General features: G+C 41.3%; 1 protein-coding gene across 6 annotated transcripts in view; it reads right to left on the minus strand.

Annotated features, from left to right (window-relative positions):
* The window catches only part of SLC6A6 (solute carrier family 6 member 6), a 58756-nt gene that overhangs the window by 17512 nt on the left and 22819 nt on the right, over window positions 1–18425 (minus strand). For 5 of the 6 annotated variants that reach the window (XM_064453717.1, XM_064453716.1, XM_064453720.1 and 2 more), the window contains 7 exons: window positions 16806–17045; window positions 16070–16204; window positions 13605–13839; window positions 7520–7652; window positions 4053–4187; window positions 2005–2108; window positions 1766–1890 (listed from right to left, as the gene is read on the minus strand). In XM_064453717.1, the coding sequence (XP_064309787.1) occupies window positions 1766–1890; window positions 2005–2108; window positions 4053–4187; window positions 7520–7652; window positions 13605–13839; window positions 16070–16204; window positions 16806–17034 (1096 nt within the window). In that variant the 5' untranslated portion in view covers window positions 17035–17045. Of the gene's footprint in view, window positions 1–1765; window positions 1891–2004; window positions 2109–4052; window positions 4188–7519; window positions 7653–13604; window positions 13840–16069; window positions 16205–16805; window positions 17046–17727; window positions 17798–18425 lie in introns of those variants that run through there. The other variant, XM_064453719.1, reaches the window with a different exon arrangement.

Raw genomic sequence — 18425 nt, forward strand, 5'->3', positions numbered from 1 at the left:
ATCCCTTAGGATTTAGCCAAAGACCAGCCAATGACGACAGGCAAGCCACTGAACAGTGAGATGGTTGCAATCTCTGGCCATTAGCAACTAGGGCTAAATTTAAATAGAGTAGAAAGCCTGAGGAATAGACAACAAAATATGCAAGAAACCAAAACCCAAGTCTGGAAGCTAATCAGTGACCTTGTTGTCCTTATAATAAGCTATAAAATCCCTCTTTTAAAAAAATGCTTTTTAAGCTGCTGATGAAAGAATGCTATGTAAACACTAAGCCTGTTTGTTAATTTGTATTTAAACATTACTTAAAAGTCCAGTGTTACTATAAAATGGTTTCATTCTAAAAATGTCAAGCAACAGGAATGTAGCTGACTGTTTGATATCAGAGATTTAATAATAAAAATTAGAATAAATATTGACCAGATGAAAACCTAATGTGGAGTACTTAAAAATGCTGTTCTTGGAATTGATCCACCTACATATTAAAAAAAGGGACTATTTATGATTCATTTAATAGGATTATTCCCCTGCTTCCTGTTTTTAAACAAAGCAATCAACCTCTGATCAAAATAAGCATTATGGCCAAGACTGTTAACTAATTACACTTGCGAGAGCTAGGCCAGTTGCAACCACCCAAGAATCCAGCAGTGCCACCTATGTCATTAGTTTTTCATTAGCCTTTGTGAAGTGAGATATTTTTCTTAAAGACAACTCCCAGAGCCATATGATCAGAAGGTACGTTGACTACTTCTTTTTAATAGTATGTTTGCAGGGAAAAACTTTAAAATACTACGCAGGTGAATTAAAATTGCTCAAAAAAGTCAGGAATAAATGCCAAAAGTGCACTCAGGTGACATTGTTATTACTTGAATCTGTTTAGCTTTAAGCCTCATGGCTGTCAAGGCCCAACTCATTATTTTTGAATGGTAAATCCCATCTAATCTGTCTGTTCTACATGAAAACACATGATTACACCTACCCTCATGGACAAGACATACACAGAGGAAAAAAAAGTAATCTGTTTCCTCTGAGATACATTCACATGCTATGAGGGTTTAGCCTTCTTCACCTGCAAGTGCATAGCTGACCGTTAATGGGAAGAACACTTCTGAAATAAGGAGGAACCTAAGTGTACATCCAGTTTCAAAATGTACTTCTCACAGTTCTTCCAACCTCACCCTGAAGCTACAGAGGACAAATGCAGGACTGCAACAACTAGAGTTCCTGTGGATGAAATGGTGCACAGAACCGAGGAGACGGGAGCTCTCCAACTTCTCTTGCCTTTCAGTGAAATTTAGGAATATACGCATGTATGTCCCTTCAAAAGGCCAAGGTAACATTCCCACTGCAGTGCTCTGCTGTGAGCAAGCAAAACTAAGTTATGAAAAATACATAAACACTGGCTATTTGTATTTGAATGAAAATAAAGGTAGTCTGAAAAGAAGGATGGAATAAATTTTCGAGTCAATGATATTCTGGACCCTAGATAATGGAGCGGTTATCTTAACTCTAATCTGAACTCAAATGGATTAGCATACTCTAGGAAATCCGTTCACTGCCCTGTTAATCAAGACAGAATAAACAATACAACCCCGCCTAACCCTCACTGCTCTAGATGAAAGCCCAAATCAACAATGTGCTTATTTTTCTGGAGATTATGGGAAATCTTGTTCTGTTTTTATTGCTTAGATGTTAGCTGATTGAGTCTGCAGAACTTTGCTCACACGCTAGGCGGCAGTGCCCACCACCACTGCCACCAATACCATCGTACCTGACTCTGCCACATCAGCAATGTTCACCCCTTGCTCTTGTGCCATGAAGCCCAGGACGGAAAAAATTGCGAAGCCAGACACAAAACTGGTACCACTGTTCAGGCATCCCAGCAGCAAACAGTCCCTAAGTCACACATATGTCATGGAGCAAGTTAATTAAAAAAAAAATTAACCCATTGTCCCTACTTTATTTACATCATTTAGCTAAAACACTAAACCCCCTTAGATGGAAACTTGCCTATAGCAGTTGTATTTGTACTTGTTGTAGCTCCCCAGGGAAGTCATTGCTCCTAAGCAGATTGCATATGAGAAGAAGATTTGTGTCCCTGCATCTATCCAGACCTAAGGGGAAGACAGAAAGACTGTTATTACCGGCCTGATTGCATTGCAACACTCAACACAAATACACAGCTTAAGCTATGCAAAATCAACAAAATAATTGCTTCCATTGAGGGTGATAGCTAAAGGATCAGGGAAGGAGGGAAAGACAACATCACATTTGCAAGTTTGGCTTTTATAGGGAAAACAAAATCGTTAGTATCAGAGCCTACAAGAACATCATCTTTTCAACAGTCCCTGTATCCCCTCCCCAGAGATGCTCAGTATTTCTAGTTTCTTAGTTGTTCAGCTGATCCTTCCTGTTGGCGCAACAATAAATGTGTTTCAGCGCAATAGGAGATGCAGAAGTACTTATAACGTTGCTCATTTCTGTTGTAACCCATTACAGTTAGAATCAGCTGACAGAGTCACTAAACGGAGGATGTGGAAAGGTTGAGAAACAGGTTTGTGTATTTGGTTTGTTTATTTTTCTAGCTTTCTGGTTGTTTTTGTATCTGTTCAAATGCAAGATAAAAAAAACATAGGAGTGGGGGGAAAACAAGCAAAATACAATGCACTTTGTAAGACAGGTATCTGATCTTGGTCTCACGATTCTTTCTCCTGATTACATTAAAAAAAAAACATATACAGAGTGAAATAACAGTACACTATCAACTTCTCAGTAAATACTTAGCAAGCTATCAAAATGCATCCACTGAATCCCATCTGTTCACTTCTTTCTGCTAATGCAAGTCTGCTAACGCCAGTAGAAACCACCAAGAAGTCTGAGTAAGTGACAATTAAGACTATAGATCGTTACCTCCTCCCTCCCACCATCGCTTTCCAGCACCTTGCTGACTTGTGTCTCCTTGAAGATGATGCTTTTGCTAGCCCATGGGAGGGGGCCTGCCAGCTCACATGAATCTCTTCTACATTACTAGCTGATGCTCTGGGCTTACGGCTAATAGTAGATCATAAAAATGATAGGGTCACATAAAAGAAGATTCATTCATAAAATATAATGTCTCCTGTGAAGAGAGTCTTGTATAAAGAGGGCAAGCCTAGACAATGAACAAAATTTCCACAATGTTTTTTTCATTTACACTTTTTCTACTTCAGTTATTTAGCTATCATTGGAGCTTTATTTTAACCAAATACTCATTAGAAAGAAATAGCAAAGACAAAGACAGATGTTATTCCCTCTCACTGTGACCAACATTTTGTAATGTTCAAAGATCCTTTGTTTTCTTCTTTTTGGGGGTGTACTGCTTTTTTTTTTTTTTTTTTTCTTTCTTCATTTCTCACGTGATCACTATTGGCTGAAACAATGCTGGTCTGGTCAAGGGTCACATTTTGCACTCTTGTGAGCACAGACAGGAATCTTTATCTACTCACAGCCTATACAGAAAGAGTAAGCCTAGCTCCACTAGCCAGGGCTAAGGGAATGGTAGTTCCTGTGCCTCAGAAAGCATTTTTCTCCACCTTTGCATGGGTTTTCATTCTTCTATTATTTCATTCACATCCTTCCCAATCTCCTCCTATTGAGCAGTGGGAGCTTAGTGACACTGGTACTCACAGTTGTCGCTTGTTGTTCCATCTGTGAAGCTCACGTGTCTCTCCTTTGAAACTAAAGACTATCCTCATTAAAAAAATTAATCTCCCTTACCTTACCAACAAGAAAGCTGAGATTGTATAACAGGACAGAGCCTACAGCCTCAGAGTCCTTTGACACAAAAAAAAAATATGCGTACACACATACATACACATGGAAAGATGCATTAACACGTGTAACAGTGACCTTCTCAAGCAGATCTCTGGAAAATATAACCCAGCATTAATGTTCATGCTATATTTGCACCTCTAAAGACTGTAGAAAAAGAGATCTGTTGCCATTACATTGCCACCATCACCCTCCACCATACACCTTTGCACAGGAAGTCGTCCTGCTCCCCACCCTGGGTTCTGTACCTGTGGGTCAGCTAACCGTGAGATATCAGGATAAAGATAAAACTTGATGCCTTCTGCAGCTCCAGGCAGGGTCACACCACGGATGAGCAGAACAAGGAGCATGATGAATGGGAACGTGGCAGTGATGTATACTACCTGGCAATTAAAAAGAGAAAAAGGTGTTTAGTCTGTGGCAGCCAACACTACACCTCCAAAATCAAGAGAGATTTAACAATGGGAATTCAAAGTCCCCTCGTACCTGAAAAGGACCTAACCTGAGTTTCTGTGTCTACTTTTAGTTTAATGGTCTTTACCACCTTATTGCCACAGGCCTGGAGGCAATGCAGGTTTCTTAATCCCTCCAGAGGCCCCCAGACATTGGTCATGCCACTCAGGCAGAGAACAACTCATGACTTTTGTTAGAAATTCTGCCTTTGCCATTTGTCCTCCTCACCGACAAGTGCACCTTCGCCAGGGAAGCTGAAGAGATTTCCTTGCCGAGGGCACCTAAAGCATTACCTGATCCTTTATTTGAACTTAGAAATTGCAAACTCTTTTTCAAGCTCTGCTGCTACCTCTAACTTTGCTGTGCAGTCTCACTACCACTTCTATGGGCAATTTCACCAGGCACTTCTTTCAGAGATTAAGATAATTTGGTCTGTGCTCATGTGTATCCCTTCCCATCGCCTTGAATGCATGAAGCCCTTCTGGTTGGCATCAGCCTCAACAGTGGTAATTTCCAGTCCCATAACTTCATTCTTGCCCTTGCTGCCTATTCAGCAACATCATTATTGGACACTAAGGCTCTGTTCAACCAGTTTTGAGAATATGTCTTCATTATCTTCAACCTCTATTCCCAGTCTCTTTGAATAACGTCGTACTTCTTTCCTTGTTATCTTCTCATTCATTTGATGAAAGAGCTCTTTGCTTTAATTTCCAGTGCGAGGGTTAATTGAGCTTGCATTTGGACAGTTCTATCTTTAGACCCACAGGTTTTGACCTCTAACATTTTGTTTTCTTTGCTTATCAGTGCTTTCACTTTTTATATAACTGCATTACAGTCAAGAATCACTGCTGTCCAAGGAAGGGCATTTTTCATGGAGTCAGATGATCCCCCAGGTAATTATAGTTTGCTGCCATAAGTAAGAATGTATTTTTGTTTTCCAGAATTTGTTTAACTACAGCAAAGCTCCTGGGATGCACCACTTTTCTTCTTAAGTGTGTCCTCTGAGAATACTGAGCAGAACTCAAAGCCTGCATTGCCATAATAAGTCACAGAGCTGGACTGATTTCGTAAAATGAAAGGAAACCTTTTCACACACATCCTTTGTAATTCTCTCCTTGAATTTTCTGTATATTTTCTGCTGATAATATATATTACACATTAGCCTGGTTTCACCAAAACTTGAAGTATAAAAGGGGGTTTCTGTGCTTTCTAATGTTTTTAATGTAAGCCAGGCCTATGAAAAATCAAAGTTTTCTTACAAGAAAGACATTCCTCGACTTGCAGAAACTAAGTAAACAACACTCACAAAGTGGCCTTTGCGCTGCAGGTAAAGATTCTCTTGTAACACTGGAGGAATTTTTAAGGTCAAACACACTATCCAAAGCATAAGCACTACTATTATTTTTCCTCATGGCTTCATGTTTGTTTGTCCAATACACTACTATGAAATTTAAAAACTATGTCTTCCCCCATCCCTCCAAAGAGCCATTAACACGCTGGAAAGCAGGGAAGTGCTATAAACAACCAGCTACTAAAGTAAACTAGACTTTTCAAATAATTCAAGTCCTCCATTAGAATTTACAGTTTACTTTTGTTTGACCCCAAAGTTAATGGAGTCAACCAGAGACTTTCCAATGGTTTTCTTGGGCTCTGGCTCCACACCCACATGAGCTCAGATGCTGTGGAGAGGAGGCAGCGAATTCCTACCAACTGCCTTGCCTTAGAAATGAGACCATTTTGCTGGATTTCCAGAAAACACAAATTTTTAGAAAACTGATTTTAACAGATCTGTTTTCATCCTGTTATCTTCACAGGGGCTTGAAATAGTGTACCATAGGGAGCTTGGAAAAATCTTGCAGGGCTACCGTAACCTTTACTGAGCAGACACCAGGCTCGCCAAAGGTACTGCAGAAATGTGCACTTTGACTCAGCTACTGAAGGAGATTTATTGCATTCACCTTTACTATAAACTTACACAATCACCTCATCGGGTCACATCAATCAGAGAGAACAGAGAAGCAAACATTTTTGTCAATGTATGCTTCAGAGGTGTGGAAGCCGTTCTTTGGGGTAAAGCTGGCAGGAATCCAGGGTAAGGCAGCAGCATGATTTTAATGAGGCTCCGTGATAAATATCACAGAAAGCAAGACAGAAACTACAGTAAAGCAAGTAGTTCAGTCAACAGTGGAACTAATGAGGTCTGGTCTCCTATGGAGTTTTGTCTCCTGGTTGATTCTGCAGCATGTAACAAGGCAAAACTGCTAAATGATGTTTTTTCTGCAGTTGAGGCATTTGCAATGGCTCAATCCTCCTGACTTCTCTGGGGACTGATAAAAGATTTGATAAAATTGTGGCTTTTCTCTCAGGTGCGACACTAACAGGGTCACTCCCTTCCACATAGTTGACAAGAAACATGTGGGAACTTAGAATTTGGGACCTCTGTTAGATTTATCTGAAATGCTGGCTCAACCAAAATGTTTGAAAGCTGAGCGCCATACATATGCAATGGCTTCAAAAGCCTTTTCTCATGAAGCTTGTTTAAAACCACAACTGCATGCAAGGGGCAATAATGTCATGCTTCATGTTAAGTGATTGACCAAGGTTTGCTATAATTTGTTTCTTGCACTGGAGTAGGATGAGGTTCATAAATGTTTTAACTGTTATCCTTTAGAGAAAAACATAATTCTAAAGAGCACATGATAAGACTAAAAACACAAACTATCCGGGATGTCTGTTAAGGAGTGCATCTAAACGAGTACCTAAGTTTAGTCTCCTATGTCTGCACAGAGCTCTTCTGTAAGGGAGAGGCATTTAAAAAATGCTATGCATCCAGCAGTTTTCACTGACTTAAAACATCCCTACCACAGCTATGTTAACATCCACCCTGCTGCACTGAGAGTGAACTTGGCTGATGTGAGAGCACGGACAGGGAGCGCAGAGCACCACACATCGCACACCTAATACCTTCCATGCTCATGACATGCATCAGTGGGACGCTTGTTCTCAGAGAGGCAAAGTGGTACTCGAACCGTGCTTGTATCTGCAACTTGATGCCATTCCAGTAATGGCTACTTGACTCACAGGCATTTTGGGCACTTGCAATGACTTTCCGAAGTCAGCTGAATCCCCAGTCCCTCTTTTATTCAGTGCAAAAACACGTATTTTTCAAAGAAATGGTAAATATCTTTTAAGAACAGCATTACTTAGTATTTTTAGCATCTGCTAACTGCGATAATTATAAAAAGGGCAAAACAGCACTTACTTTCCCAGTGGATTTGACTCCTTTCCAAATGCAGAAGAAACATATCACCCAGACGAGGAGAAGACACAGTGCTAGATCCCACTTGATAATACCAATATCTTCAATTCCTGATGACAAGCTCAGTACATTCCGCCTGAATATTTAAAAGGAAACAAAACAATGGAGAGATGTAGGAGCTCAGTTGATGCAGGGTCTGGTTGTGATGTCTGAGAGTATATGATGGAGTATAGGGCAGCAGGTGCATGGGCAGACCACTGCCGTTTTAACGCTGCTTGCTAAGTCAGCATGGCTTATGCGAGGAAAGCTGAGCTTTGCAGTCCTACATCTCCCCTAGGTTTATGGGACTCTTGTTCAATGTATTGCACACGTTTCCCTTTACGCTCCTTTTAGCAGCCTGTGATCACCTCAGGATGAGATAAGAAAGTATGCTCAAAGCACTGCAGCTTTCACATTTGCTCCCTTGAAGATGCAAGACCAGCTCATCCTGGCATTGCCACGAACCCCGGCTTTGAAGCCACGTAGCAGCATTGCAGACAATGTCTCCGTCACGGACACTTGCAACTGGCCTGCATCCATGTGTTTCTCCTCCTTTTCAGTTCATTAGCAAGACTGCCGCAAGGAGGAAAGGGAAAAAGCAACGCAGGAAACCATCAAGCTGCGTGGCTTTTCAGGGCAAAGGCTGGAGCCATTATCCGTTCTCCCCCCTGCGGCCCCCCACACACAAACACTGCCCAGACGCGCCGCCGTCCTCAGCACCGCCGCCACCAGGGTCTTGTTTAGCTAACTCCAGATATTTGGTAAACTTTATTCTGTCACTTAGGTTAATAAATAAAAAGAGATTCCTATCATAAGCTGGGTCTTAAGGGAGCAATATCTGACCATCAAAATACTCTGTTCCTGAGGGGAAAAATTCCTTACGGCTTCTCTCTTTTGGTAGTTGCCATGGGTATTGTTAAATACCGATTCAAAACTATTTCTCTTACTTTCGTGCAACATACACTGACCTCATACATTGGACAGACCTTGTCATACCTGATACTTACATAATTTGTCAAATATGTATAAAAGAACAAACTGTTTCTTACTGTTCACTTAGCTAAAACTCCTCTGCAAATGAACCCACTAAACTCTGAAGAGTTTCTGCAAGGTTTTTTTAAGCCAAGGAGAATTTTTACCTCAATCACAACAGAAATCCCCTGCTCAAGACTAGAGCCATGACCCTCCTACCTAAAAAATTCTTGATTAAATTTCATTTTCAGACAACTATAAAAATCAGCCACTTCCCTTCACCAAAGTCGTGGAGAGCTGAGACCACAGCAGTTTGGGGTGCCACACCAGCGTCAGGCCCACAAGTGTGACGGGCACAGCTTTGCGTGTGGATCCAGTACAAGACAAACCACTGTGGTTTGTTTTTCCCCTGAATTAATTAGCTGGGGTTTTTTTAGCTACTACCAAGGAAGTACTAGTGAATGAAGTCACCGATGGAAAATTTGCAATTAGTTTTTGGAAAAAAACCCTGGATTGACCAGTTTAATAGGACTCAAACCCTCATCCATCTGTTTTTGTGTCTCTCTCTGCCAAATTCACTCAGATTACCTGTGTGAATGCATTCTCACACCAAATGCTTTATTCTCTCTGAACATGTGTGTATTTTGTTATGGAAAAGGACTAATAGCACCAGACAGGGTAAGTCTGCCCTAATCAGCACAGCTATTCAGCAGTTACAAGAAACCCCTCGGTAATGAATATTTGGCATAAAGTTGCAGTCCTGGTTCACCTGGGCCTAAAGAAACCAGGGAAAAACCTGCTGTGCGTATACAAAAGAAGAAAATACATTTATAAGATGACAAACTTCAGCTGCAACCTTCTGTAGCTTTTTTAAAAATAAATGGCAATTTTCCAATCTAAGGGGCAGTTCGTATTAAATAGGCAACCTATAGAGCTAGCTCTCAGGAGCCATGAATAATTAACTGTAAATGCATTTTGGAGTAGGGAGCTCTATTAATGAATCCAGCTAAGACTTCTTTGCTTTTTATTAGGGAACTAAAAGCGAATGGTCATCTCACCTACCGTTTGCCCCAGCAACCCTCTCAAGCTTTTTTGGAGGGCAACCCAGTGGGTTACTCAGGGCCAGATATGTTACTTTTCTACGGAGCAGCAGCAAGAGCAGTAAGTGATGTGCTGGCTTTCTCTGTCCTGGGTTATCTTGTCTCACAAAGATGGACTACCTCAAGGAATCCACTCAGAATTACCAGGGGAGCCTCAGCAGTAAAATTGTTTTGTGAAATCTAACCCAACATATTTTTGCAGCAAAAGAACTCAACCTGCATTTGTGGTACCCTGAAAATTCAAGTTCAGGAAGGAGCATGAGCAGGGCTATGCTGACAGCTCTTCAATTTTGTTACACAACCCAGTGCTGCCTAGATTCAGCCAAGCCCACTCAGCTAACTTCATGCCATTTATGCATGAAGTTGCTGCTAATTCTAATTTATAGTCTTGATACTGTCATTAACTGTCACTCATACATAATCAATGGGACAACAGGCTGGGGCTGAGTTTTTTGTAAACATGAGTTCTTGAACCTTGTTCATATGCTAGTATGTTCTAGTGCTGTGCAATATGAAAATGTAATAGGAGCTGTAATTGGCTCTAGAACATAAACAAAAATAAAATGAGGAGAGTTATGCAATCCTTGGAGGATATTCCAGCTCGTTAATCAACTGAATGCAGACAGGACCTTTTGTACCAGGAAAGGCGAAGCACCCTTTCATGTTGGATGGACGAGAATAACTAACACTGAAGCAGTTGTACCAGAAGACTATTAGAAGAATATGAAACAATTTTTAAGACTCTCATTTGCCGCCAAAGGCAGAGACAGCTGCCCTAGATTTTGTTTAGTTTTTGTGTTGCTCCCTTCAGGATTACATGCCCTTAGCATGTGATGGTCTTTCTTGGGATTTGGACAAACGAAGTCTGCTGATTACCAAATATTTATAAACACTTGGCCAGCACCAGACAATCAGGGGTTTTGTTCAACCATAATTACCCATAACACTTATCCCTTATGTATTAATATGTGTGTAAGCCTTTAAGGTTTTGGACTTTAAATCTTCAGAAATAAGACCTGAAGCATGTGATACCAAGAGGTAAGTCTCCTTATACAAAGCCAGATTTGCTTAACCCCCTTTTATTGCTGCTCAAGCAAGCATGTGATTTGCACAGAACATTAATTCAAATGAACTGAAATGTCAGGCTGTACTATATGTCCAGCCTCGCTGAGAAGGACACGCGTTATTCAACGCGAAGAGGTTAATGCATCAATGTGGTCAATTATATCTGGGCAGCATTAGTTTTATAAAGCAATACTGTGAGGACAGTACATAAATGTCCCAGAATAAAAATGGCATTGGGTTTCAGAAACCAAATACTCACAAACCTCTGAATTAAATCAGAATTAATTGTGCCACAAACCAGATGGATGTCTTCAGTTAAAGACTATTTATTGACCTGTCCTTTCAATGCGGGTAGCTGGCTGCCTGGCAGCTGGCATTGTCTGTGATGACAAAGTACCTGAAAGTTCTTTGCAATTACTTTTAATTTCAGAACGATACAGAATAGTAGCACGGCTAGGGAAAAACTGGGGACACTAAATGACTGCACCATATAAAAGCTACGTTACTTTAATTACAACAGTGTTGCGTGATCTCTGTCCTTACTTTAAGACACCAGTAGCTGTTTATGCAGAGAGAACAGCTATTTTTAATACTTCTGTAAGTGCCATGAGTCCCAAAGGCAGCTTGGTCTGTTAAGGGCAGTTTCGTTCATGATGAAACAGTGAGCTATGGACAGTATGTCTGAATTAGTAGGATTACGGAGCCAAACTCCTCCCTAGCATGACTCTAGGGAAGAGTTCAGTTCATGATGTTTAAAACTTATTTGAGGACAAAAGTTAAAGTGGCTACAAAGTGCAAGGGCAGTCACCTCCATGAGCGCTAATTGCTGAGCAACCTTTGCTCTGGCTGTGCTACAGAAAGAGTGAAGGGAAGATAGAGGGAAGGGGAAAGCACTGTGAGGACGAAGGATTTGTCCTCCAGCCTTGGACACCTCCAGCCTGCCTACATCTGTTAGGGTGTGTCTACAGGAGGATTTAGTTCAGCTTGCAGGGGAGTTTTGAGGACAGAAACTTCTAGAGGAAACAACTAAAAGCTCCAGACCTAATGTGCTCCCATGGGGACATCATTCCCCTAACTCACAGACAGACTGCCCTGCCATAAGGCCCTTCAGTGATGATACCCACAGAAAGCTCTGGTGTCCCCTGAGGTTCTGGAGCCCCCACTCTTTCTTTTACAACCCATCTTCCAACTCCCAGCCCTATTTCCTTCTGCTATGGTATCTTTAGTCTCCTGAAGTGGACATGCTACCAGGGGCCCTAGGGAGACAACCTGGCCCATAAATCTGCGCATTACAGGAATAGAAGCTTCTGGAGCAGCAGGACAACCCTGTGGCCACATCAGGAGACTGTTAAGCTCATGGCTGCCCCCGGGTACACGGGGACCTGTGAGCAAAATTACTGCACAAAATTGAAGATGAACACAGTGCTTTTTAAGTCCTGGGAGAGCAACTCTATTTCAGAGGCAGCACTGTGGACCCTTGCTTCTTAGGGAAGCCTTGAGGAGAATTTGAACACCCTACCAAGCCAGCCACTCATTTGGACTCAGGGCCCTCAGTCCCAAAGTCATCGTGGGAGAGTCCAAACAAGTGGAAGTTGCTTCTTCTTCTACTGCAACTTGCCTGTAAGTTCCCCTAAAATATCCAAAGGTACCATTTAACACACCTTTTCCAACTCCCTCCATATTTACAAGGGAGGAAGTCTTCTGGGAAAGTATCTGTTGCTCAACGTAGAAACACAGTGCTCATGGCACGATGAAAACTGCCCTTATAGCCTGCACCCCACCTCTTACACCAGTCACCGCTGCCTCTTGACAAACTGCTCATCCAAGATCCAGTCTACCCTTTGTATTGTGGCTCTTGTGTTATGAATTTTAGCACAGTTCAAAAGAGTAGAGTATTTTTTTCTGAACTTAGCACATGCCAAATATCTTTGGCATGAACATCATTCCTGCTGGAGTTATTGGCTGACACTTCTTTTTAAAAATAGAGAAGTAGGTACAAGCTGATCAGGGATCAAACTGGACTTTAAACATGCTGAAAAAGCCAAGCTGGGTCAGAAACTAATTCTACTCTTAACTGACCGTCTCAGCAAGCCAAGAAAAAAGAGTTTCTTCCTAAGCTATTTGTAGATCCGTTGGATTTAAGTTTCCCTACAGGTGCCTTCCTCTGCTGCTACATTTTGATGCCTATATAAACACATAGAGATCTGAGGTCACGCCTGTTCAGAAATCAGGTTATCCAACATAATTTAAAACCTGAAAACTAAGAGAGAAATGGGAATAAGAAGCTTAGGCCTTGTGAAATCCAGGCATCTGGCAAAACAGAGTCTCCTCAGAGAAAAATGATGTAACAAAGATGACATGAGAAACGTACAGTACAGGACAATGTTCACCACCTCTGTCAGTTTTATTGGTGAGATCAATGCCTTGCTTCGTTTTCAGACTGATAAGAGATGTGTTATAGCTTCACAAAGTGTACTACAAATGCGAACAGCTGAGGAAGAGGTAAAGACAACCACAACGGGGGTGATTTGTCACTGTTTCCATTGTAAATCCATACTATCAGGGCATCTGAAGTGACTTATTCCTGTTCTCATGCTACATTTAGAGAATCCCAACCAAGAAGGAAGCAAGTTTTCTTCCAATCCAGAAATTAGACTGGGTTTTCAGGGCTCCCTGTATGCTTTAGGATGAATACAGTTATGCATCTAATGCCTTCTTCCACTGCTCCCAGGCTGACCAGTCTGTCTCAGGATGGGCAAGAACTGGTAAAAAACATTGGTCAAACAACTGACATGCAGAGCAATTTTGTTTTCCTATCTAACATTCCCCATGTGGCTTCCATAAAATCTCAGATCAGACCTCTGGCATGCCACTGAAGTGCCCCAAAGGCACCGTGACGAGGGGGTACTTACTCCCAAAACTCCGTGACAGGAGAGGTGAAGTTAGTGGCATTCAGTGATATCCAGAGTGTTTTGTTCTTCCTGAGAGTGTCTTCCACACAGGTTGGTGTGTTCCACTTCTGGTGGCAGTGCGCCCATGGCAGGACGCTCTGGAACGACTGGAACAGGTAGTAGAGTCCCCAGGCCAGGATCACAATGTAGTACACATTCAGAAGGGACACAATCACTATGGAAGCATAACCAATTCCTGGCAAGAGGGAGAGACAAAAGAAATACGCACAGATGTTACAGATGCTTCTTGCTAAGGCACCCTGTGATCTTGTGGAGCTGGTGCTATTCCTGCTGTGTTGTGAACTTGTATCCCACTCTACCACACTGCTGTTGGAGGCTCAACTCAACTTCATCACACATAAGGACAGACCTGCCACCATCTCTGACTAGCATGGGTGCTCAGGGTTGAGTTCCTGGCTGTGGTTTGCTGACATCGGAGAGGAGGTCTGCAGGATGTCTACCCAATTTAACACTTGGCTATTTCAAGTTTTATTAAAAGGAAATCAAGGCATCATGCTTTGCTTATTTGGGAACTACGCCATCTCACATCTTAGGTACCTACTTGGGCAACATCGTTCTCACCACACTGTCCCCCAAGCCAGCTTCCTTGGAGGCAGCTCGGCTGGGCAGCCCCTGCACCACTCATATTTATCGACTGGCTCGGCTCAGCCTATGTGCAAAAAAAAAAGACAGTTCTTGAATGAGTTAAAAAGGAAAATTCCAAAGCTATCAATGTGAAAGCTGCCCCAATTTCCCTTGTGCAAAGGAAGCATGATACTTTAGCTGTTACGGTTAATTAGATCAATGTTTAACTCTGCTATCAATATTTGACGATAAAAAATGTTCCCTGTTTGTTTTCATAAGCAGGGTCATGGGCAGATAAGGGCGAGTCCTACACAACTTCAGGAGGTGGTAGAATGCTGTTCCAGTGGAAGCTTTATTAAAGACCACAACCGTTCTCCTGAGTCTGGTATCTCTCTTCTAGCTTGGCAGTTTAGCTCCACCAGCAGACGTATACTATATCTTAAGTCAGAAGGAGTCACTATTTTTTAAAATACAGAATGAAAGGACTCTGAAAGCCCTCTTTATTGAAATTGTTTTAGCTCCAAAAAGCTTACAAAGTTTGCCATTTAGGAACAACGGGGGGGGGAAGAGATTTCCTTTAAAAACTTAGAGCAGTCTCTTACAAGAGGATGAAAAGCCTACAAGGTTCCGTTTAACTTCACTCTGATGGCTACCCCAGCACCTGGGAAACCTGCCTCATATTTTATAGTTTCAAACCTTATTGCGACAAGAGTCTTTACCCACAGAGATTATTTTTATGCCAGGTGAAAACAACCAGAGCAAGTGCTATTTATTCTGTACAGCTGCATTTCATTCAGGATATGCTGCTAGTCGCATTATTAGAGCTACAATTTCTCTTTATGGATGCCTGGGAGATTGTTATTTAAACAAGGAATGTTCCTTCCTCCTCCAAAGAAAAAAGCTTCACAGAAGTGGGAGGAGTAGGAAGAATACGGAGCTAAAGCAGCACAATTACATCAACTTCTGCAGCGTCAGAGTATTAGGTGGGAGTGTGAGCCACAAGAAAGCCCTCACTTCTACCTGGGGTGACATGGGCAGAGATGCCTGGAACAGTGACAGTGGCAGAGCTAGAGACACGTCACCGTGAAATGCTCACTCTTTCCAAATAGGATTTGAAGAGTGCTACTCTGTTTAGTGCAATTGTTCCAAATGATTCTGCCTGTGCTGTCCAGCTGTAGAAGGCAATCTATACACGTGATGGGCATCCTCGGCAATTTTTCTAACCCATCTTTGATTTTTCATTTCAGTTCACTTCCGGAGTTGCATTCATATAATTCCTATGAGTGGGGAGTGATTCTTCATTCATTGGCAAAGGCCCTTGAATAACATCAGACTAACATGCCTGTTTGCCAGGACCTGCTCAGTTATGACAGAAGTCCCATTCCTGAATCCTACCACAAAATGCTGTCCAGGTTTTGGCTGTATCACTAACAGAGGGATGGTGCCAATGGTAACCTTTCACATAGCAGAAGGAGTTTGACTTCCAGACCAGAATAATACTTTGAAGATGCTTTCACTAAGACCATGTAAAAGACGCTAGCCTTCCAAAACAACGCTTTCTCTGATACCTGTGAACAAAAGGTGCCATTGCCTTTTTAAGGCAAAATATGCAATTTCTTTCTTGCTTATTGGCAGTTCTACCAGTTAACAAGATGATAGTATCAAAATCAATACCTTACTTTGTCCTTCAGACTCCCTGACTTCTGCCTTTCCAGGAACCAATATCATACCCTCAATTACTACAGCAAACAGCTGAATTAATGGACATGAGGGGAAGAGTGTTGCTGCACATGGTTTACAGAAGTGTCTTTAAACAGTAAAGCACAACAAGATGTACTAACCAGTGAAAATAGGGCAGATCTTTTCCCAGCATGTAATTCCACCTTCAGAGGTATACTGTCCTAGCACCACCTCCAGGAAAAACACGGGAAGACCTCCCCCAAACAGGAAAATGAAATAAGGTATAAGAAATGCACCTGTTGAGAAAAATATCATAGCACAAAATTGAGATGAAATTGAGTGACTTTGCACAAGATAGTCTAAAAAGTGTAAATAGACATATATAAACACATAAACATATTTGATACTTTAATATCAGTATATAATTTATTCTGTTGGATTTTTGCTCATATTCAAACTCTCAAAAGTGGAATGGGTATATGAAGCTGGAAAGGGCATTTTCTTCTCTTTTAAAAATTAAAATCTGCAATAACAATGGGGTTAGGCACACAACAGTTTCACGTGGCTCAGAATGCTCTTATTCTGAAATCCACTGGTCTGAAATCCTACTGGTCTATATTAATAGCATAACTTTTGGTTAAAACTCAGACTCACTAGTAGCAGAAGTAGAAGAGCAGTCAAAGTTCAGTAGTATAAAATTTTAAATAGCTGTTGATTTTCCATAATTAAGTTTTAACAAAAACTATTAGGTAATAAAACAATCTCTCCCAAAGACTGGTGAAGAAGGCAGAAAACATGTGTGATTATTCATTTTAAAAGCTGGATGAAGGCACTAAAAAAACAGTAACCGTAGGGCAGACAGATTGAGTCATGATAATGAAATACGGAAATACTCACCTCCGCCATTTTTGTAGCAGAGATACGGAAAACGCCAGACATTGCCTAAACCAATAAATCCACCAGCCACGGACAGCAGAAAGTCAATCTTGCTTGCCCACTTCTCCCGCTGGGGTGGCTTTCCTTCTGCCTCATCCTCAGGCCGTGTCCCTGGGCTCTTGCCGGGGGAAGGTTTGAGGATGTCCTTGTGGAAATCTTTCAAGCACTGAAGCTTTTCCTTTGTTGCCATATTTCTGCTTTCTACACAGGAAAAAAAAAATATTCTGGATTTACTAAACAGTTTTTACTGGTAGAGCTCTGTAACTCTGCAAGAACTGTTTAAGCAAATTCAGTTCCATAAAAAACAGTGCTGTTTATCGAGCTGAGATATGAAAATACATGTGCTGCCTTCACTGACCAGGAGAGACAAACCACCCTTGGACTCTGCTGTCATCTCTTTGCGGCCAGTGCAGCATAGGGGACAGGAGAGGTTTGGCACTGCTGCTTACCGGCTGGCCGCAGGCAAGGGGTGTATAAAGATACCATCAGCATCACCAAATAGTGAGCAAGTGGCGCATGCTGTTTTCATGCCCATAATAAGGTACAAATCACTGCATCTGATTCCTTCTCAAACATTTAAGTGAAATAGAGCAGAATAGTAAATCTCACCTTTCCAGATAAAACCCATTCCTCTATTTCACAATAACCTGAACCATCCTGCACCATTTATTGCCTGCAATTTCCTTACCCTGAAGTATTATAAAGCTTTTGGAAAACTACACATTCATAAAAACTGGAATGGAAAGTCATCTGTTCTAATCAACCTGGAAGAACTGAAGGAATCTTTTCAGTTTATTCCATTTTCATAACTGCACTGTTTTCCCTTGACATCAATAAAAGGACAAAAATAAACCTTTATATTCAATTATTGTCTTATACGCACCTATGCAATTGAACAGTTTGCCAAGAATGATGGCTCCTTAGTTAATTAAAAAGTCAGTGGCATGAGTCACCTGATGCAAAACACAAACCATATTAAATCATAGCTGGTTTTATAATGTATATATATAATTTATGATTATAAAAAAAAATCACAGATTGTGTAAAAATAATAAAAAAAAGAATTACTCTAATACATGCCTTTTTATCCAGGGTTCCCTAATGAAAACAATTTAGGAATAACTTGTAGCTTTTATGTTAACTCAGATCTCAGGCATATGAGGCCAGTTCATTCCCCACATAACTCAAGTGACTTTAGCTGGATCTGACCAGTTATTTTAGCATAGTGTTTTGATACTGAAAAGCATGTGAAATTTTCACCAGAACCAGGCAAACCAGCAAGTTTATTCCAGATCACAACCATTCCCTGCTTGTACATGTTATTACGGGTGCGGGTGCACACTCATAAAAGAATCATGCTACAGATTATCCCATTTGATAGCTGCAAGCCTCCCTTGTACCTGCTTGCTGGTTTTGATCTCCAACCTGATTTAGCTTGTGGCAGTGACCTGAAACCTGAGTTGACATTAGCTCTGCAGGAAGCTTTTAATCTGAACATGACTTTGAGATAGATATGCATCGCTGTACCCGTAAATCTTTCCATCCACTACGGAAAGTTTCAGAAGGCTAACATTTTTGCAA

The sequence above is a fragment of the Phalacrocorax carbo genome, chromosome 6, assembly GCF_963921805.1.
Source record: "Phalacrocorax carbo chromosome 6, bPhaCar2.1, whole genome shotgun sequence".
Lineage (NCBI taxonomy): Eukaryota > Metazoa > Chordata > Aves > Suliformes > Phalacrocoracidae > Phalacrocorax > Phalacrocorax carbo.